Below are 22,123 nucleotides of genomic sequence, written 5' to 3'. Positions count from 1 at the left end.
GAGAGAGAGAGAGAGAGAGAGAGAGAGAGAGAGAGAGAGAGTGAGAGATTGACTATAAAGGCTCCCTTTGCAATCTGTAGGAGGCCTAGAATAGAAAAAGGAAATATGGAACAGCTTGAGTCTTTTCAGCCTGCTCCCCTTTGCTGTATTTTATTTAAGGATGTACTACTTGGAGAATGCAGTAGTGGTTCTAGTTTATTTTATCATGGGGTTCATACAAAGCTTTCCATAGTCATTTTTCGATTTTTTGTTTGTTTTGTTGTGGTTTCAGGACCTCTTTACAATCTTAAAATTGGAGACTTCAGAGAGCTTTAGTTTATATGGGTTATATCTAGCAATATTTACCATATTAGAAGTTGAGGGCCGGGGATTTAGCTCAGTGGTTCCGTGGCCTGCCTTGCAAGCGCAAGGACCCGAGTTCAATACCCGGTACCAAAAAAAAAAAAAAGTTGAAACAGAAAGATTTAAAACATTTATTAGTTCATTTAAAAACACTAATAAACCCATGAGAAGAGAGTTCTGGTTTTACAGTTTTGCAGATCTCTTCAGTGTCTGGCTTACTGCACTCAGAACTATTGCTGTAGTCAGAGCCAGTGGCAGGTAGGCCAAATGGAATGACAGTCTGGCAAGGCTGATTAGATTTATTTCTTCCTAGTGCAGAACAGTGAGAACTGATTGAGAGCAGGTGCACGGCAATCCTTCAGCAGAAGCTGTATTTGGGATTTTTGAGTCTGTATTGGTGCTTTATTCAGAAAGCATTCTCAGTCACCTATGCATCATCATTGTAAGTGGGTGTGCTGAAAAAAACCCTATAGTCCTAAACACTGTTCTACACTATTGATCATTCATTCAACAAATAGTTGTTGAAGCAAAAAAGAGTTTAAGTTCTAGTGTAGTATGCCAGGTGCTGGGCTGGGCACTGAGGGAATAAAGGGCTACATGGGCAGTTCTTTTGTTCATGTAGAATTTACATCTAAACAGTTGATATATGAAGTATTGTTTAATTCTAATTATGACTACATTTTTTGTTTCAGAAACAAGGTCTTGCTCTGTAATTTAGGTGACCATGAATTCACTATGCATTCCAGGCTGGTCCAACTCGGAGTAATCCTCTTGCCTCAGCCTCCTGATTGCTAGAATTACAGGCATACACCACCACACTGGCATATGACTAAATGGTTTCACAGTACAAAATGCTATATGAACAGACAGCATGTCTTGGTTTTTACTTTGGGTCGAAGGATGCTTTTTGAAGAAGTTATGTTCTTGCTTTGTGCTAAAGGATGAAAAACAGTGGCAGTATATTTAGTCTTAATGTACTTGTGTGGGGATCTTCTCTGTTCTTGAGAAAGAATTGTAGAAAAAGTAGAACTGACTGTGAACAGTTTGAATGCCCTTAGTTGAGGGGAGGACAGCCAGTAGTTTGGAGATAAGTACTGATTATCTGTACTGATTGTCTTTCTGAGGCATCACGGAATTCAGTGTATGTTCTATGACAATATGAAATTGTCTCAGTCCATTTTGTTTTGCTATAACTTAGTACTTGTGACTGCATAATGTATAAAATTTATTTCCTGTAGTTCCAGAGGCTAGAAGGTCTATGAGCATGGTGCCAGCATCATCTTCCTGTGTCATAACTGTGGGAGAGGAAAACAAGGCAAATGTGTGTCAGATTTCAGATTCTCTCTTCTCTCCCCTTCCCCTTCCCCCTCCTCCTCCCTTTCTCCCTCCTTCCCCTCCTCCCCCTCCTCCTGTTCTTGTCCCCCCAGTCAGGGATGTCACTATATTGCCCTTGCTGCCCTTGAACTTGGTATTCCTGCCTTAATCTCCCAAGTAGCCCAATTTATAGGTGTGTATGTACCACCACACCTAGCTCTTCTAAAGCCACACACCTGCCCTGTCACAGGGCCCCACCCTTGGTGACTTTATCCAATCCCAGTTACCTCCCAAAGGCCCCACCTCCAAATACCATCAATATTTGAAATTAAGGATTAAGTTTCAACATGAATTTCAAAGGAGACATTCAAACCATGGTGTGATACCAGTGTAATATACATATAAATGGCATGGGGATGCAAGCTTAGATTAAATAGGTCTGGAGTAGGCCCTGAACTTCTGCTTTTCTAATAAGCTCATACTTTATGCTCTGATGCTGCTGGGCCATGGACCATGCTTTGAATAGCAAGATTGTAATCTAAGATTTAAAACTAAAAGGAATTTTCCTGGGGTCCAGAATTGTTTCTAGATATTAAAGACGGAATGACAGTCTCTTGGTGATATTTTTATAGCACTTAGAAAATAGCATGGTTTTGGGGTTGTAGCTTAGTAGCAGAATATTTTCTTAGCATACACAAGGTCCTGGGTTCCATTCCTAGCACTGGAGGCAGAGGAGGAAGAGAAAAGAAAAGAAGGAAGGAGGTAGAGGGAAGAGGAAGGTGGAGAAAGCATAGAAACATACATATTCTCCCGATTCTTTTTCTCGTGGAGTTGGCTTTGTAATGTTATTCATTGATACTTGACACACATGATATACATCATATATTCGTTACTATTCCCACATGGAAAAGGAACAGCACTATCAACACTTCTCTTCCCAAAATGCCCCCAAGGTATAGTAGAATTCCTGTCTAGCTGGCAATGCTTCATTTCACTATTTAGATAGTATTATCCAAAGAATGCCAGCTTGGTGAATATTTTTAAAACCTCAGTCATTTAAACCTATAGCAGTAAAACATGATCATCTTCATTAATGACTGTTCTTTTTCAATTCTGTATCTTTAAGGTAGGGGGTTTCCCGCTTATACACTTCCTTTTTCAAGCAACTGCTTTCATACCTTTGATGTTCCTTGACACTCAGGCCTTACTGAGTGTTAGTTTAGTAGTAAAGATATCTAAGGAAACTCGATCTTTTCTAAGCATATAACACACCCTCAGCTTTCCTCAGGCTGCCCTTTCAGGTGGGCCTGCCTATAAAGTCGAGACAACCTATCTAACAAAGGTGATTTTCTCTAGAATTAATCTTAAATTCCATTGAGTCATTTCAGTCTTACAGAGTTTTAGAAAATTTAGGAAAGCTGCTTGACTCATTGCTTAACCTAGTCCTCTCTAACAGTAAACCATGCCTTTTACCCCTCAATAGATACATGTACAGAAGTTAAAAGATAAGTAATAGAAATATTGCTCACCAGTGTGGAAACCTAACTAATCCCTCTCCTTCTGTATCGTGAAGCTTCTATGATTTTGCCAAGTCTAAAGATAATCCAAAGGGAAATTTAAACTCTTGTGGCATTCCAAAATACTTACTGTAGATCACAAAGAAAATCTGATTAAATATACATGGTTCATACATATAAAATACTTATATATGTATGTGTAAAAAATATATATGTATATATATATATATATATGGTTAATTACATGACTTATGGCTAACATATTACTTTTTTTGTTTTGTTTTGTTTTGTTTTGTACCAGGGATCAAAGTGGGATCTTGCACTTGAAAGGCAGGCTAAATCCCCGGCTCACTAACATGTTTCTTTGAGTCTCAGATCCAAGTAAATTTGCTAATCCTTGAAAAACTTCTTAAACTGGGCGTGGTGGCACATGCCTATAATCCCAGCACTCTTGGGAGGTTAAGGCAGGAGGATCGCTGTGAATTCCAGATCAGTCTCAACTACATAGTGAGACCCTGTCTCAAAAAAAACAAAACAAAACAAAACAAAAATTCTTAAGCAAATTTTAAAGCATAATTGCTGAAAAATTTTTTTCTAAAATTATAAGTTGAAATAAGGATGGAACAATAACAAATTTCGATGATCTTATAAACTTCTATTGTAACTACTAATGAAACAAAGAAAAGTCATATGCAGTCATTATGTTTAATGATGGTGTCTTTCAAAGTATAAGGTATTTTTTTCATTCTATTCCTACCAATGCCATTTATAACCTTTTTTTTAACCTGCACCAATTTAGTAATACTATCTATGGAGTAATCATCTGTGATTAATGACAGTACTGAAGATTCTTCCTTTTCTAAGTAAAGTGCACCTTCTCTCCAGTATCTCTAGCTGCTAGTCACCCAGATCATTTTTTGGAGCTCTAATAATTACCACAGGATGACCATCAATCCTTAGGACCTGACTTTTTCCCTGCTCAGACTAAGGGCCAGTTTGTTCACTTGGTCCTTAATACAGAAATGAGTCTGTGGAATATTTCACTGGCTGTGCTAGTAATTACCTATCTCAATCCTGGCTTTCCTATCTTCTTGGTAATGGCAACTGTGAATCACCTTTACATTCAGATATGTGGGATGATTACTTACTACATCAAAATGTTTTGTCTTCTTAACCAGTACTTGTCACTATTAGACATAACCTGTAGTATATTCATCTGATGGCCTCTTACCTGGCTTGAATTCTTGCTTAAAGTCAAGCAGCTTGAAAATCTAGTTTCAAAATAGATTTGTGATCCTGAATACCTGTATGACTCAGTCGTTTCTTCTAATAGAATGGGAATGAAGGCTCTGTCCTCAGTGAAATGAAACTAAAGATGGAATTTCAATTTAGGAGTGCTCTTTTGTTTGCTTTTGGTTCCTTGATTTTAGAGCAAACCTTTAAAATACTTTTCAAATCCATACATGTCCTAAGAATTAATATTAGAAGTTAACTATAGATGGTAAATTATGTATATTATGAATACTACATGACTGGAGGACAGCTGTCTGTTTTTGATATCTTTTACCCGTGTGGCTTAAAGGGTACAGAAGAAATACTCAATGCTAGATCTTGATTTTGTCTGTTTTCTACCTCAAGAATGTCAGTCTTTTTGTATCTTATTGAAATAGATTACAAAATTATTAAAAATTGCCAGATGTGGTGGTGCATGTCTGTAATCCCAGCACTTGGGTGGCTGAGGCAGGAGAATAGCTACAAGCTTGAAGCCAGGTTGGACTACAGAGTTCAAGGCCAGCCTGAACTATTTAGCAAGATCTTGTCTCAAAAAAAAAGAAAAGAAAAATAAAAAATCTTGATGTGGGCTAGAGAAGTAGCTCAGTGGCCAAGTATGTTGTTTAGCGTGACAAGGCTTCTTCTATCCAATACCCTGCACTGCCCCTGAAATCTTAATTTTGTTGATATTTTTTCAGATAGCTAATTTAAAATGTTGGTATTAAAAAGCACTATGCAATACTGTGGACAAATCAAAGTACATTCTAGGTATTTCCAATCTGTGTATTTTAGAAAACTATTTTAATACCTAAATTAGACTTCCAGAATTGGTGGGGTTGGGAATATAGTAATAGAAATTATTAGTAATTAGAATAAAGGCATCTGTTAATTATTATTCTTATATATTTCAGATTATATAAAAATAATTCTTTAGATATGTGTTCAAAATATGTTTCTGTTTAATTTAAATCCAGCGGTAACTGGGAACATAGATTTGTATCTCAGCCAGAGCAAAGCCTGAAGGCTTAAAGAATTTTTTTTCAATAAACATTTATATGTCCTCACTGTCTTTGGTAGTGATCAGCATGTGCTCCCTAAGTTAGTTTCTGTTTTTGGCATTCATTTGGTTAATGTGGATGAATACTATATAGAGAAGTAAGAGAAGGGAAAAAGGATGGAATTCTCTAGGCATATAGGGGTGTGCGTCAAGAATCTCAAAGATTCTAAAACAGATGTAGAGGGGTGGGAAAGCGCACATTTGAAGCCTTTCAACTGTGACATTCTCTTCTAATGAAGAACAGCTTGAAAGCTGTAATTTTGAGAGTGTTGCAGGATTTTAAAGTCAGACACTTAGCACATTTTTTAAAGTGCTGAAATTTAAATGTTTTTTCATCTTAAATGAAATTAAGCATTTTTGGTCATCATACTGTCTTGATATTTATGAGCCACAGAATGAACACTAGAGCTTTTAAAATTCAGATAGACCATGGCAGCAAATCTTCTTGTGCTTTATCTCCTTGTGTTCATGGCAAATGATGTTGTATTCTCTTTCTTTTAGACAGTCCATTTCCTATTTCTGCTTCTTCACAAATGACCTTGAACTATTTATTTTTATATTTTGCAGTACATTTTTATACCTGAAATTCCTGGTAGTGTGGGCACTTGTCCTCCTTGCAGATTTTGTCCTGGAGTTCAGATTTGAATACCTGTGGCCATTCTGGCTTTTCATCAGAAGCGTCTATGATTCCTTCAGATACCAGGGACTGGTATGTTTACTAATGCATGCTCTCCACTCACGCAAGCAATTTAGTTACCCTTCTAAGAAAATCTCCAATAATTGATAGTAACCTGTTTAAAGTAAATTTTATTAGCGATACTTAGGTGACTGTATTGGGATGAACTGTTAGGGTCTGTGGACTCAAATTGGCTATTTTGTCTGCCCGCTGATAAGGTTGTATTTTTTCCTGCTCTCCCATTCCAGCAGAAAGAAGGGGCTGGGTCACAGACATTAGTTGGGAGAGTTGAGATAATAGAAGAGAAAACAGTAATTGCCCAGTCCTACTCTGAAGTGCCTCTGGGATCCCTGTCACAATGTTAGTGATGAATTAGAGTTGAAGCAGCGTTTCTTAAACTTTAATCTCATGACCCGGCTGCACTCCCCTCACCCCCACCCCCAGTTCAGAGGATTGAACTCACGGCCTTCTCACTGAGCTATATCCCTAGCTCTTTATGTATTTTTAAAATTTTCATAGTCTTAGTAAATTGGTAAATTGCTCAGGCTGGGCTCCAACATTTAATTCTCCTGCCTCAGCCTCCCAGAGCGCTTTGATTACAGGTGTGTGCTACCACACCTGACTAGGCACTCTTAAAAATTTTTGAGAACTTCAAGGAGCTTTTGTTCATGTGGGTTACATTTATCTGTATTTTCTATGTTAGAAATTTAAACTGGAAAAATTAAAAATACTTTTTTATTGACCCACTGAATAATAGTAGAAAATCCTTTACAAAGTAATGCAAACTATATTTTTATTCTTTTTTCTTCCCCCATGGTAATGAGGATTAAACCCAGCACCTTTGTGCTGAGCTACCTCCTCAACCCTTTTTATTTTGAGATAGTCTCACTAAATTACATGCTGGGCTTGAACTTTCAATCTGCCTCAGCTTCTCAGAGGGCTGAGATTTCAGTTTTGCACCTCTATGCCCAACCAAATTACGTTTTTAAATGAAAAACAATTATATTTTCAAAAAATAGTATAGTGGCTCCATTTTTGCAATATCTTTATCTATCTCCCAATTTTTATCTTTATCTATCTCCAGTTTTGCAATATCTTTAATGCCTGGCTTAGTGGAAGGTGTATTTTTAATATCTGCTTCTGAAATGAGTGTTGCAACTCACTTGTTACTTCTAGAAACTTCTACCATACTTAAGAGTAAATTAGTGTGAGAAAGTTAGATAACCTGTTAGTATTTTTATGAAAGTAATTTTGGCCTCAAAGACCGTCTGAAAGTATCTCCAAGACATTCCAGAAATCTTTAGACTACATCTTTAGAACTGCTGGGTCAGAGTAAGGGAATAGGCCTGGGCTTGTTCATTTTTTATGTGTTACTTCTTTTGTGTCTGTAGCCACACCTTAAACTGCAACTCTTTAATGCAGGCCTGGTACTTCAGTTAGAGTAAATCCATGCTTAAAAAGATGGTTTCAAGCTCATATCCAGTTGTTAATAGATAGTGGTATTCAGAGGAGGACTGCTACAATTATTAACATCAGTGTATTTCTTATTACTATTACTGATATTCATCTGGCAAGCCTATCCTTTAATAATGAGGCTCTTTAGGAATTGTTTGGGAGGAGAAAGAAGGCTTTTCTGTTAAATTTCTTTTTCTTTCAGGTAATCCACCTGTAGAATAAATAAGCTCACTGTGGTTCAACTTCATTTTTTTCTGGTCCAGTTCTTCATGATTTAAGGACCATAAATAGTATTACTCATTACAACCTTGAATTGACCACTTCTTTTTATATGGTAGATTATAAATGTTTACAATTTCTTCATGTTAACTTGCTCAGTGTTCAGTAATTTTGTTCAATAAGCTTTTAACAACTCATGTTTGAAAATAATGAGTTCTAAAATGTGTTTCTTATTTTGTTTTTCCCTTAGGCCTTTTCAGTATTTTTTGTTTGTGTAGCGTTCACATCAAATATAATATGTCTGCTCTTCATTCCCATACAATGGCTTTTTTTTGCTGCTAGTACATATGTATGGGTTCAGTATGTATGGCACACAGGTAAGTCTTACTACTTTCTTAGATGGATAAAAGTCTTAAATTTTAAGTTTTTAAAATTGATTTCTTTGAATAAATTATTTATGATGTTTATGTAGATATTTAAAAATTGCCTTTTCCTAACAGATTGTAATATATTTTTACAAATGTTTCTCATTATTTGAATCAAAAGTCTGAGCCTTTATAATTTCATATCTCAAGCATAAGCATTTCAATTACCAATACTTGTGAAAAGACTTTTTTAAAAGTTGAAATTATTTTTGTTTAGGAATAGTTGAAGACAGCCATGATCCAAAATGGAACAATGTTCATAATTTTCATTATTGAAAAGAATGTCAGAGGTCATGTAGGTAAACCCAAATTGGTCACAAGAAACCCCACAGCAAGACCGGCATATGAAAGTTTTACCTCTGATTGAAAACCTGAAGTGACAAAGCAACTTACCTGCCATTCCTGGCACCATATTCCATTTGGGGGCTGCTGTAATAGAAAGTTCTTCATCGTATTGAGCCAAAAGTGTCTTCCTCATGTTTTTTTCTCTCTGTACAATATTTATTTATTTAAGCTGGGCATGGTGGCACATGCCTGTAATCCCAGCACTTGGGAGGCTGAGGCAAAAGGATCTCTGAGAATTCCAGACCAGCCTGGGCTACATAGTGAGTTCCAGGTCAGTCTCAACTACATAGTGAGGCCCTGTCTCAAAAAACAATCAAACAAGCAAACAAAAAGATTTATTTATTTTTGGTACTGGAAATAGAACTCGGGACTTTATGCTTGTGAAGCAGGCTGCAGCACCATTGAGCTAAATCCCCGGCCCACAAGATTTATTTCTTAATCACAGTATTTTAGAATGATTTTATATACCCTAATACAGAAGGAATGATTCAAAATCTACCAAGTGTTAAAGGTTAGAGCCAAAGTCAATGACTGCATATCCCATGTCAATTATTGTTTCATCCTCCTCATATATTTAGCCCAGTATGTCATAACTACTTTGGGGCCCACTGATTCTTAGAATTCCTTAAAAAGGCTTTCCCGAGAAAAATTTATGGAAATACATAAAACTTTGCCTTAAAACTAGGAACCTTCACGCTAGAGTCACTCTGAATGAGTATAATCTTCCTATCAGTTAACATTTTGCTAGAGGTCTGAAGAGCTTGTCATATTCTCTTCATTCTTTTCTATAGGCAGAAGTATCTGCTTTCATCAGCTTTTCTTTATATGGCATTTTAAGCACTCCCACCATCCTGGTCTCCTAGTTCTTAGTGGTTTTGTGTACTGTACTTCAGGTATGTTCTAACTAGAATATAGCTAGCTACACAGCTACCTCCTTTCTTCTTAGAGCTACACTGTTATTTCAAACCAAGATCAGATGAGGTATTTTGACAGCAACAGCCCACTGGGAAAATCTGAATGTGTGGCATGCACTGGGATTTGAGGATTGGCTTTCAGGGTCACACTTGTCTGCAAAGCTACATGAAATTTGATTCTTAGGCCCAGTTGAAACGTGTAGATTGTTGACCACTGAGAGTACACCAAAAAAATAAGAGCTCTCTGAAGCAACATTCACCCTCTTCTAAGATGTGACATATGTTTTAATTTGGAACAGCTAGGGCTGAAACAAAATAAAATAAAAATCTGTGTTCTTATTAAGCCTGACAAATATGAGTGCAACTTATATAATTTGGGGCTAATTTTTTTTCCAGTTAAAACTTCTTTCTTAATATCAGGAATGGTTGTTGAAATTAAATATTGCCACAAAAAGGGGTATTATAAAGTTTTTTCCTTGTGTTAAGAGGGACGAAAAGACTCCCAGATGCAAAATCAAATTTGTAACATGATTGTTCAAAAACGCTCTCATGTACTTTTATTTATTTAATAGTTATAGAAATATAGGTATTTTGCCTAATTTTTATAATGTACTTATTATCTTAGTAAATTAATATGGAAAGTAGGAAATTTACATTTTGAAGTGACTTTGAAAATGCGTTATCCTGCAGGCTGCTATTCTTTCAATATTGTGAAAATACCTAGTTTTGCTCTCTTAAATCCCTAAGAATGATTGAGATCATGAGCTGCCTTCACAGAGCTGTGTTGACTTTACTTGGGGGCTAAGCTTGAGGGGGGACTTGGGTTTTCTTTGTAGAAGACTCAGTACTATCTCTGTGAATTAAGACCCAATTTGCTTAAACTCTGGGCTTTACTGAAGTTAGGCTACGTGGTCTTTCTAATTTTTAAGATCCTATGAGTTTTCTTTAGTTTCATCCCAAAGGTTCCATTTAAGTTCACTGGTTTCCTTCCCATCAAACCTGTACATTCTATACTCATAAATTGTTCATTATTAATCATGTCATAACACAGATAGAGCTAGTCTCTAAATTTTGATTCTAAAAGCCAGTGAAAATTTTTCTGTAGTATCTGTACTTTCTCTGTTGCAAATTTTTTTTTTTTTTTTTTTGGTACCCCGGATCGAACTTGGGCCCTTGTGCTTGCAAGGCAGGTGGCGGCACCACTGAGCTAAATCCCTGGCCCTGCAAATTGCTTTTTCCTCCCTTGAAATTGTGTTTAATTACAAATGGAGTATGAGCTTGGGGTTATGAAAAAAATTTTCAAATAGTGCTTAAATGTCAGAAAAACATTTCTTTGTCCTACAACTTATTCTTTAAGAATTTTATTTTTAATACATCCTTTCATGACAGTAGAGATCTTCATTCTTTAGAAAATCTACAACATATTTCATTATGTAGATTTATCAAAATTAGCTCCTACAGGGATGGGCATTTAAATTATAAATTTTGTTACTGTAAATAATACTACACTGAATGTTTTTATACACACATCTCAAGATTCCTCTGTATTTCTTGTGGGATAAAGTCCAAAAGTGAAATTCCTGGGTTAAACATACAAGTATTTTAAACTCAATTATACTAATAATTATAATTAATAATTATATTATTGTTAAATATGAGAATAAACATTTCCCAATACCTTTTCTTCACATTTATCTTTAAAATTTTCCCCTAATAAGTTAAATAAAGAAAAAAAGAATCCAGTTGATATTGCCCTTATCAGTAGAGCTGAGCATTTTTTATTTTTATTTTTAAACCATCTGTATTTTTCCTTTTATGATTTGGAAATTTTCTTAATTTACTTGTGTTTGGTTTGGTTTTGGTGATGCTGAGAATCAAACCCAGGCCTTGCACATGCTAAGTGTGTGCCCTACCACGAAGCTACACTCTGGCTCCCCACTGGTGTCTTCCCTTATTTGGAGGCAGGAACCCTTGTGGCCCATACTTGCCTCTAGCTCTTGGTCTCGGCAGTCCTCTTCGCCCTTCCCTGTGCTGGGCTCGGTGGCAGTGCCCCTTCACTCAGCTTCATTTGCCTTTTTATTGATTTATAGGAGCTCTTTGTATGCCAGAACTACAAATCTTTTATTTCATGTATATTCTGAATATTTTCTGCCAGAATGTTTGCTTTTTATTTCTCACAGTGATTCTGTCAAATTGTTTGTTATATAAAAGCTTTCAGTTTGGGTTAAATTACTTTTTAGTTTAGTTGAAAGTCTTACAATGAAGGTTACTATAGTTTAACCAGTCTCCCAAACAACCCATCTGTTGTGTTACTTAATGTATCATTGATGCTTGTCTCCTTACTGCTTTTCTACAGAAAGGGGAGTGTGTTTGCCTACAGTGTCCCTCTGGATACTCTTTGTTTATATTGAAGCAGCAATTAGATTTAAAGATCTCAAAAATTTTCATGTAGACCTTTGTCGTCCCTTTGCTGCTCACTGGTAAGTATTTGTAATCTTTTTTGGTTTTTTTTGGTACTGGGGATCAAACTCGGGTCTTTGTGCTTGCAAGGCAGGTGGCAGAACCACTGAGCTAAATCCCCAGCCCTTGTAATCTTAATTTATAATTCATTCCAGTGTAGAATGGAAAAGTTCAACTGTGTAGTTTTTCTCAGAGATTGTACATGGGCCCCTGGAAGAAATACAGCATGGTGGTAAAGAGCACGACCCCTCTTTTCAGGCAGATGAGCGGTAGAATCCCAGCTCTTTCCCTTACATCTGTGTTACTGAGGGTGTCATTGTTTCTAACTTTCCACTTTCTGACCTGTCTACTGGGGTCATGGGAAAGAGGAAATGGGGTAATATACATAAAATGTTTAACTTAATGCCAAGCACTTAGGTGTCTGATGAATATTACTCATTTTTATTATAATCTGATAATGATTCCAAACCTCTTGATGAAATATAGCTATTTCATGAAACTTAAAAGAATTTAGGCTAAGGCCGGGTGTGGTGGCACAGGCCTGTAATCCCAGCACTTGGGAGGCTGAGGCAGGAGGATCACTGCAAGTTGAGACCAGCCTGGGCTACAGTGAGTTCCAGGCCAGTCTCAACTACATAGTGAGACCCTGTCTCAAAAAACCAAAAAAAAAAGAACTTAGGCTATGTATTTATGTATTTGAAGATAATAGTTATAGGAGCCTATTTATTTATAGGAGATAATATTTTTAATTTAAAAGAATATTATTTCTAACCGGGGATTTAGCTCAGCAGTTCGGTGGCCTGCCTTGCAAACGCAAGGACCTGAGTTCAATCCCCGGTACCAAAAAAAAAAAAAAAAAAAGAATATTATTTCTCCTCATGAAATATAAATATTGAATTTATTTAACCTCAGCCAGAAAAAATTTTGAAAATAAGCTTGATTTTATAAATATTATGAAAGTTGTTTAATGTATGTTTCTCCTAAACATACCAATTTTTGCTAATATTTAATGGCAAAAACCCAAGTAAACTAAAATCAACTAAAAAAAAAATACTGTTTCTGGTATTTTTAGTTTTTTCACAAGTGAACTAAATAAACCTGGTGAGTAAAACTTGTAACTTTAAATTTGTAATTATAAATTGTTAAGTTTTAATGTTAATGTAACTTAATGCAGGTTTGACAATGTTTGAAGAAGCGTTACAACAATATTAGGCTAATATGATGAGATAAATGAAACTATTTCAACCTTTATCCCAGAGATTAGAGTTGTAAGTACCCCTGGTTTAATTTGGTGGCACAATCCAAAAGTTAGCAGTGATATCAGATACTTATTAAGTGATTCTTGAATTTATGTATGATAGAGTGATTATGAACTAATTTCCCAGACATAACTGGTGACGTTAGCCCTCAGGCAGCAAGAAGATGAAAGTAGTCGCCTGAAATTGGCCCTGCCTTCTAGTATTAAAACCAAATAATGTCCTTTTGATTTTTTGACACTCAGAATGTTTACTTTTGGCCACCTGTAAAATCTCTACCTTTTAAATTTTTAAAACCATACCAATGTCTAAGTTCTGATGCACAGGGCAATCATTGTGTTACCTACTGTGTCTGTCAGTGTGGTGACTCCTTTAATTAAAGACACTGAAGTCTAATGGGAAGTGTTTTCCTATGGTCTAGTGATCCTATTCCTCCTCAGGGATTTGTTCTGCTTTCTACTGCAGACCAGGGATTTGTTTATTGAATGCTATCTTTAGCCGCTGTCATCCACTAGAACTTATTTCTTAATTCTAAGAAATTATTCCCTAATTTTAAGTCATAGGTATCCTCATGTGCTTGTTGCAGTGTTGTTTGCTTTAAAGCTTGCAATTACTGGTTGGATTGTCTTCTTTTTAGCATTGGGTACCCTGTGGTGACTTTGGGCTTTGGCTTCAAAAGTTATGTGAGCTACAAAATGCGATTAAGGAAGCAAAAGGAAGTGCAAAAGGAGAACGAATTTTATATGCAGCTTCTTCAACAGGCTCTACCTCCAGAGCAAAAGATGCTACAGAAGCAAGAAAAGGAGGCTGAGGAAGGTAGGTCTTTACCCTGAAGCTTTTGGCCTAATAGCCTGGTCATCATTTTGTCTCTTAGTAGAATTTTAGTTTTAGGAAAAACAGCTAGCATTTTAGATTTTCCTGGTTTTTGGTGTTCTTCATCAGGGTTATTTTTGTTTTGTTTTGTTTTTGGTCATGAAATACAGTGTGTAGTTTTTTTACCCACTCTCTGAAGGCAATATGCTTTAAAATATGTACATTACCTACTATAATGTACACTATGTTTTTAATTCTTTTATATTTTAATATTTTGTTTAAAAATTTAAAAATATTTATTCTGAGCAACAAAATAATTTGTGACTTAATTTGTAATTGAAGCAAACTAGGAACCAAAGTATAAGCAAGATAGAGATGTGGACATGTAGAATTAAGGTTTTTTTTTTTTTTTTTGGTACTGGGGTTCAAGCTCAAGCCCTTGCACTTGTGAAGCAGGCAGCAGCAGCACCAAGCTAAATCCCCGGCCCTAAAATTAAGTTTCATAAATCAAAAGTCTTCTAAATAGAGCAAAGACAGTTCCTATTCTAGTGTTTTATGTAATGTAATATGGATTTTTAATTTTCCAATTTCTAATGAAACCTCTGTTGTAGGCATTTAACTAAGAGATGGGTGCAATATTAGTTTTCTTGATTTGGGAGTTGGAAATTTGAGGTCATATTTTTGCTTAATATATGTCAAAATCTTTTTCATCTGTGTGGTACAAAAATATCTCTCAAGTGCCAGGCATGGTGGCACATTCCTGTAATCCCAGCACTCAGGAGGCTGAGGTAGGAGGATCTCCATGAGTTTGAGGCCAGCCTGGGTTACATAGTGAGATCCTGTCTCAAAAAAAAAAAAATTTTTTTTTTTCTCAAACCTTAACAAATTGTTAACGCGGAAACCCGATACAGAAATTCTTTCCCAAGTGACCTGGTAAATGATACAGACTTTTTTTTTTAACCTCAACACTATAGTCAAGAAAGAGGATGGATAGATGTCCTTACATCCTAAAATCACACCTCTTTTTTGTTTCATTTAACTTATTTTCAATAAAGTGACTAGCAGTTTGCTTAATCTTGGCACTTTTAAAAATATAGCCTTTTAGAATAATCTGCATTTGTCTTTTCACCCCCATGACAGAGAAGTTTGATTCAATGTATATGAAGTTGACTTAAGAATAAAATTCTAATCTTGTTTTAAGGCCAAACTTTTAATGGCTTAATTTTTGTAAGTAATGGTGACTTTCCAAATGTGCAGCTTCTCATATTTATTTGGATTTGTTTGTGAAGTTAGCATAATGTACTGTGGCTATGCTTCTAAATAAATTTGCACATTAATGTAGTAAATTTCTAAGCATAACTAATACAGTTTGTTGAATCAGTCTAGTCTATTTTTTTAAAAACTAAATATTCTGATATGGGTTTTTTATTTTTTGTTTGTTGGTTGGTTTGTTTCTGGTATTGCAGCAGCCAAAGGATTACCTGATATGGATTCCTCAATTCTTATACACCACAATGGAGGCATCCCAGCCAATAAAAAACTGTCCACAACTTTACCAGAGATAGAGTATCGAGAAAAAGGGAAAGAAAAGGACAAGGATGCCAAGAAACACAACCTTGGAATAAATAACAACAATATCCTACAACCTGTAGACTCTAAAATACAAGAAATTGAGTATATGGAAAACCATATCAATAGTAAAAGATTAAATAATGATCTTGTGGGAAGTACAGAAAATCTTTTGAAAGAGGACTCATGTACTGCTTCCTCAAAAAATTATAAAAATGCCAGTGGAGTTGTGAACTCCTCACCTCGAAGTCACAGCGCCACAAATGGGAGCATTCCTTCCTCATCTAGTAAAAATGAGAAGAAGCAGAAGTGCACCAGCAAGAGCCCAAGTGCACACAAGGACTTAATGGAGAACTGTATTCCTAATAACCAGCTAGGCAAACCAGATGCACTGGTAAGGTAAGTACGTGTGCTGTGTCCTGACCAACTCTTTCCAATAAACTTGATGCCCTCCTGAAAAGCAAACACTCCCCGGTGGGTCTGTAGGGATTGTTTGTGATCAGATACTGTGACTAGTGACATTTTGGTGTTTGTTTTACATGGATTTGTTGGTCACCTTGTATCAGTGTCTTTAAGTATTGACTAAACGTTCTGTGGGGTTCTGAATCAAAGGTGAGGGTGGTGATTTTCCACATTTGATAGATATGCATGTAACCTGATTCTTCGGATGGTGTTGGAAGGCTCTTTAGTCCTTGTCCTTTTATGTTTGCATAGTCAAAGTTCTTTTGGCAAAACTCCAGAAAAGAAGAGTCTGTGCCCTGTTTATGCAAATCTCTGTCAAATAGATCGAGGTGGGGGGAGCAGAGGCTTGAGAAAGTTGTCTTTATCACTTTGCCTCTTTTGTTTACTTTGTTTATTTTGTTTTTCTGTACTTAGAAAGTGAATTATCTCTAGATAGCTCAGGGATCCTTAGGTTTGAAGAGTAGTCTCTTTTGGGACCAGGACACAGCTCAGTGACACAGTGCTTGCCTGGCAAGCATGAGGTCCTGAGTTTAATCCCTGGTACCAAAAAAAAAAAGTAGCCTCTTTCAAAAAAACCTGATAGACATATACAATGTTAGATGTGGACTTTAATCTGAAATGTTCCTTTTATTTCTGGTTAAAAGAATAATGTATTATGCTACCTGGCTCAGACTTAATTTTGCTGTATTTGGACAATTTATGTTGGACAAGCATGAATATGTTGCTTTTACCTCAGATCTTTGACCAGGAAACCAAGATCTGAACCAGAGCTTTTCTCCTCACATGTAACTCAAGAGGGCAGTTGTAACTCACCCAGTCCAGTGAGTTATCTTCTATTCTACTTTCTTTTGCTTACTTAAAGACGAGGGGCAATTTATTTGAAAGTGTTTGTGTGGCCAGGGGTTGGGGTGGGGTGGGGTTGGTAGTTCAACATTATAAATTATATGAGTCAAATTGTTCATTTATTTTAACTTTCTCATTGGCAGCTGGATTAAAGGAGATGTATTGATGTTCTACTGCTGCAGGCACTAGAGGTTTCGCAGCTTCCACACTATGAAACATGCTGTTGGGCTGGGGATTTAGCTCAGTGGTTCCATTGCCTGCCTTGCAAGTGCAAAGTCCTGAGTTCAATCCCTTGTACAAAAAAAAAAAAAAAAAAAAAAAAAAAAAAATAAAAAAAAAAAAAAAAAAAAAAGAAAAGAAAAGAAAAAGAAACATGCTGTTGCTATTGCTGATGCTGGGTGGGCATCCACAGCTGTTGGTGATGACCTAACCACTCATGCTGGGCAGAGAAAACACAGCAGACAGCCCTGCTCCAGATGCCCATGGGAGAAACACCAATTAGTGAACCTTCTGTTTCAAAAGGAATTCCCCACAAATCCTCTAGGTGCTATAGATGAAACACTGCCACAAGCTATTTATTGTCCTTTCTCCCATGTGATTTTAATAATAGTAGTCAAGCCAAAGTAATCTTTCTATGTTGGTTGTTGCAGAGAGAGCAATCAAGGCTTAGTCTGTGGCACTGTCTCCCTTGCCACCCCAGTGTGATGTTGATGGACTCCACCACGTGATCTGCCTTTGAGGCAGATTGACAGCCCAGACAACCAGTTGTCCAGTAAACTGCAGCGTTGCTGTGGTTCGTGCCCCTTGCTCACTCCTGAGGAGTATGCCTCTTCTGTGGTCAGCAGCATACTCTGCCTTGACCTGCAGGGCCCCAGGGCATTACTCTGTTTTAGAGAACTACATTCTGTCTAATAAAGATAGAAAATGTTACATTTACATAGTTTTATAAACTTCCATGTTATTATTTTCAACTTTTAATGTAACATAAAAATAAAGGAATGAGCTAGTTGTGAATGGTGAGTGCCTTTAATCCCAGCATTCTGGAGACTGGAGCAGGAGAATCACAAGTTCAAGCTCAGTTTAGCAATTTGAGCAAGATACTGTCTCAAAAAAAATTTGGTTTTTTTTTTTTTTGTTTGTGTGTTTGTTTTTGAGACAGGGTCTCACTATGTAGTTAAGACTGACCTGGAAGTCGCTATGTAGCCCAGGCTGGTCTCGAACTCACAGTGATCCTCCTCTGCCTCAGCCTCCGGAGTGCTGGGATTACAGGCGTGTGCCAGCACGCCTGGCCTCAAAAAAAGTTTTTAAATGGACTGGTGATGTAGCTAAGTGTAAAGGCTTTGGATTTAATCCCCAGTATTGCAAATAAATAAACGAATGGATGGAAGACCTAAATATCCAATGATAGAGGAAATCTAAATGTAGTCCATTTGGGCCTCGCAAGCACAAGGACCTGAGTTCTATCCCCAGTACCAAAAAGTAAATAAAGAAGTCCATTCATTTAATAAACTTTGAATGCAGACATTGCAGAATCATTGAGCCACATTAAAGAATGTGGGAGACTATCCCCCCAGTGCTGAGGATCGAACTCAGGACCTTCTACTTGCCAGGCAGGCGCAGCACCACTGAGCTACATCCCTGGCCCCAAGTATTCATGATATAATGGTAGAAAGCTATTAAAAATGTTTTTTCCAGGGCCGGGGATGTAGCTCAGTGGTGCTGCTGCCTGCCTGGCAAGTAGAAGGTCCTGAGTTCAATCCCTGGTACCAAAAAAAGAAATAATAATATTTCCAATATACACAAAAAAGAGATTTGAAGGAAAAAGAACCAAAATATCAACAAAAATTTTGGTACAAAGTTACTACTGGGCATTTAGTTTTTCTTTTTATTTTCAGACATTTTCATATTTTTCCATGACTAGGAAAATGAAAGAATTGGAAAGGGAAGATAGTTTTCTGAGCAAATTATCCAGCTTAGTTGGTAGAGGCCCTATCTCACTTCTTCTCACTTTTGTCATTCCCCTCAATTTCCTTTTATTTGACTTCATACATGTTTTCAAGAATATTAAGACTGTCTGATCCACAGCTGCCATGTTTGGATTGTTAGCTAGAGAGTGGGTTTGTTATCTTCAGATGAAGAAGGCTGGAAAAAGTAGTGTCTGCGGTGCTTTTTAATGCAAACATACACAGTTGGCTGTGTCTGTGCGACCTTTATTTCCACAGGCGTAGTAAGGTTGTACACAGTTCTCAGCTGGCTATAATTTCCACAGGGGTGCCTTCTGTCCTTTTTCAAATATCTAAGAAAAAAATGGCAAACAATTACTACATTAATTTACTAATAATTTTCTTGCAGTAATGAATTAATTGTAACATATGTACAGCTGTCTATCTCAACGCCGTGGTTAAAATTACTTTTTGAGGAACCAGTTCAGCAACTTCTGGAGAGAAAGTTAATTACTAGTCTTTCAAGGAAAGTTCTTGTAGATATGTGTGGCCAACCAAATAAAATGTGACACATTCCCTATAAAGAGGTCAACAGTCCTGCCGGTCTTTTTCTCAAGCTCTCCCAGGCTTCATGGATATTTCCTAAAATGCTGTATACCATGGGTTTGCACAGGCCAAATCTGCCCCACTACCAGTTTTTGTAAATATAAATTTTGTTGAAGCACAGGTGCTCTCATTCACTTACATAATGTCTGTGGCTGCTTTTACGCTACAGTAGCAGAAACTATATGGCCTGGAAAGCCAAAAATATTTCTTCTCCATCCCTTTACAGAAAAAGTTATGCTGATGACTGATGTACAATAGTTGCTTCTTGTAAGGATCTTTTCCTCTTAATAGATTGTGAGTTCCAAAAGACAGAATCAGAATCTCTTCATATATACATCCTATGTAAAAGTAAAGTTTGTAGTGAATGATTGTTAGATGTATGAATAACATGGGGTGAAGAAATGAATGAATGGAGAATGCGCCGGTCTACCAGGAAATGTAGAGCAGAAGGTGCTGGATAAATTTCTAGGGTAAAAGAACACGGGGAACTTGGGAATAAGTGTTGCATGCGGGGTTCATCCCTGGAAAAGTTTGGGAACTTGGCAAAGCCGGGACAAAGTCCTCTTTTGGTTAGAGAACTACATATCTTACAAAATGATCCTGTTTCTTCCAGCTTGATTTATGAATATTTAAAAACAGACTTACAATGTTTATAGCCAAAATGTTTATTTCTAACATGAGAAATACTAGTCAAAACCAGAAAAAGCAATGAAAATAAATTATTTTAGCTAAGTGTACTGTATTAGAAAGTAGTAATATAAATTAGAATAAAGCTTATTTAAATTTTTTTCAATGGTCAGTTTAGGATTTAGCTCAGTGGTGCTGCCACTTGCCTTGCAAGCACAAGACTCTGAGTTAGATCTCTGGTACCAAAAAATAAAAAGGCTCCCCAGCACTGCCAAAAAAATTATGAAAAATTTTTAATAAAAAAGGGGAAACAGTCCCACCACCATGACACAAATTATTTAAAAATTGTGTTGTTTTTTCTTATCAGCTAATTCTAAAAGTTGTGGCCGTAGTGTTTATGCAACTTAAAAAAAATAGATTGTATTTTTTAGAGAGCTTTCTTTTTTTTTTTGGTACTGGGGATCAAACTCGGGTCCTTGTGCTTGTGAGGCAAGTGGCAGATAGCTATTAATTTCATAGAAAAACTTAGGGGAAGGTAGATATTTCCTGTCTGCCATCCCCTACATATGCCCGCCTTCCTCTCCATTATCAACATGTCAACATGTGTTACAGTAGCTGAGTCTGTAGCGACACATCATTATCGTACAAAGTGGATGGCTCACGTAGGATTTGCTCTTGGTGGGATACATTCTGTAGGCTTAGACAAGTTTATAATGACCATTCCCGTTATAGTCTATGGAGTGGTTTGCCCTAAAAATCCTTGATTATGCCTATTTGTTACTGTATTTCTACTAACTCAGGCAGTGATATTACTACAGTCTCCATTCCATAGTTTTTCCTTTTCCAGAATGTCATATGGTTGAAATCATATAGTAGATAGTCCTGTCAGACCATCTTTTACTCAGTAATATGCATTTAAGATTCCTCTGTGTCTTTCATGGCTTGATAGCTCATTTTGGGAGGGGCTGAATGATACTCCATTATCTGGATGTACCACAGTTTGTCTTTTCACCTGCTAAGACACATCTTGGTTGCTCCTAAGTTTGGACAGTTATGAATAAAACCGCTGTAAATCAGTAACATATGTGGAACATCTTTTTCTTGTTGTTGTTTTGTTTTGGACAGGATGTGCCTGTGTAGTTCAGGCTGGCCTCAAACTCATAGCCATCTTCTAGCCTCAGCTTTCGAGTGCTGGGATTACACCATGCCCGGCTTTGTATGTTTATTTGCCATCTATATATTTTATATGATGAGGCATCTGTTAAGGTCCGGTCTGTTGTTTTCTTGCTGTTAGGTTTTAAGAGTTCTTTGTATATTTTGGGTAACAGTCTTTTATCAGATGTTATTTGGAAATATTTCCTCTCAGTCTGACGCTTGTCTTTTTATTGACAATTTCTTTTGCAGGTTTTTTTTTTTTGTTTTTTTTTTTTTTTTTTTTTTTTTTTTTTTTTTTTTGAGACAGGGTCTCACTGTGTAGTTGAGACTGACCTGGAACTCACTGTGTAGCCCAGGCTGGTCTCAAACTCACAGTGATCCTCCTGCCTCAGCCTCCTGAGCGCTGTGATTACAGGCATGTACCACCATGTCCAGCTCTTTTGCAGTTTTTAATTTTAATACATTTCAGTTTCCTAATTCTTTATTGCTTGCTTCGAGTCTTTAAAGTTTTATGTGTAGCTTTTATATTCTCCTTCACTCAAATTATATCAGAATCACCTTTCTGCCTTATCTAACACTCTTGTTCTTGTGGTGTGGAATATTCCATGGCAGGCTGCATGGTCGTCAGCAGTCACTGTCTAGGATAAAGGGGATCAGGATGCAGCATGTGAACAGCTGCTGTCCTGGAGTCTCAAGGCCTGTAGGCAGAGGGTCAGCAGTTTTGTCTGCATGTGACACAAAGCTCCCTCTCAAAGACAGTCCAAGACTGTGAGGGTTCTTTGTTAGTGATTGTTGTTTTAGTTTCCTGGTTAAGGGGCAGAATTCAAACCTGAGTTAACAACATGTGAAATGA

At 36.8% G+C, this 22,123-nt stretch overlaps 1 protein-coding gene across 1 annotated transcript in view; it reads left to right on the top strand.

Annotated features, from left to right (window-relative positions):
- Positions 1-22,123, top strand: part of Maco1 (macoilin 1) — a 66,657-nt gene that overhangs the window by 11,755 nt on the left and 32,779 nt on the right. Inside the window, exons 4-8 of the mRNA XM_010634863.3 lie at positions 6,070-6,211; positions 8,103-8,229; positions 11,893-12,016; positions 13,890-14,068; positions 15,532-16,033. Coding sequence (XP_010633165.1) covers positions 6,070-6,211; positions 8,103-8,229; positions 11,893-12,016; positions 13,890-14,068; positions 15,532-16,033 — 1,074 coding nt within the window. The remainder of the gene's footprint in view (positions 1-6,069; positions 6,212-8,102; positions 8,230-11,892; positions 12,017-13,889; positions 14,069-15,531; positions 16,034-22,123) is intronic.

Source organism: Fukomys damarensis, unplaced genomic scaffold (genome assembly GCF_012274545.1).
Source record: "Fukomys damarensis isolate Sample0158 unplaced genomic scaffold, DMR_v1.0_HiC HiC_scaffold_23, whole genome shotgun sequence".
NCBI classification, from domain to species: Eukaryota; Metazoa; Chordata; class Mammalia; order Rodentia; family Bathyergidae; genus Fukomys; species Fukomys damarensis.
This window is presented reverse-complemented; position numbering and strand designations above follow the sequence as displayed.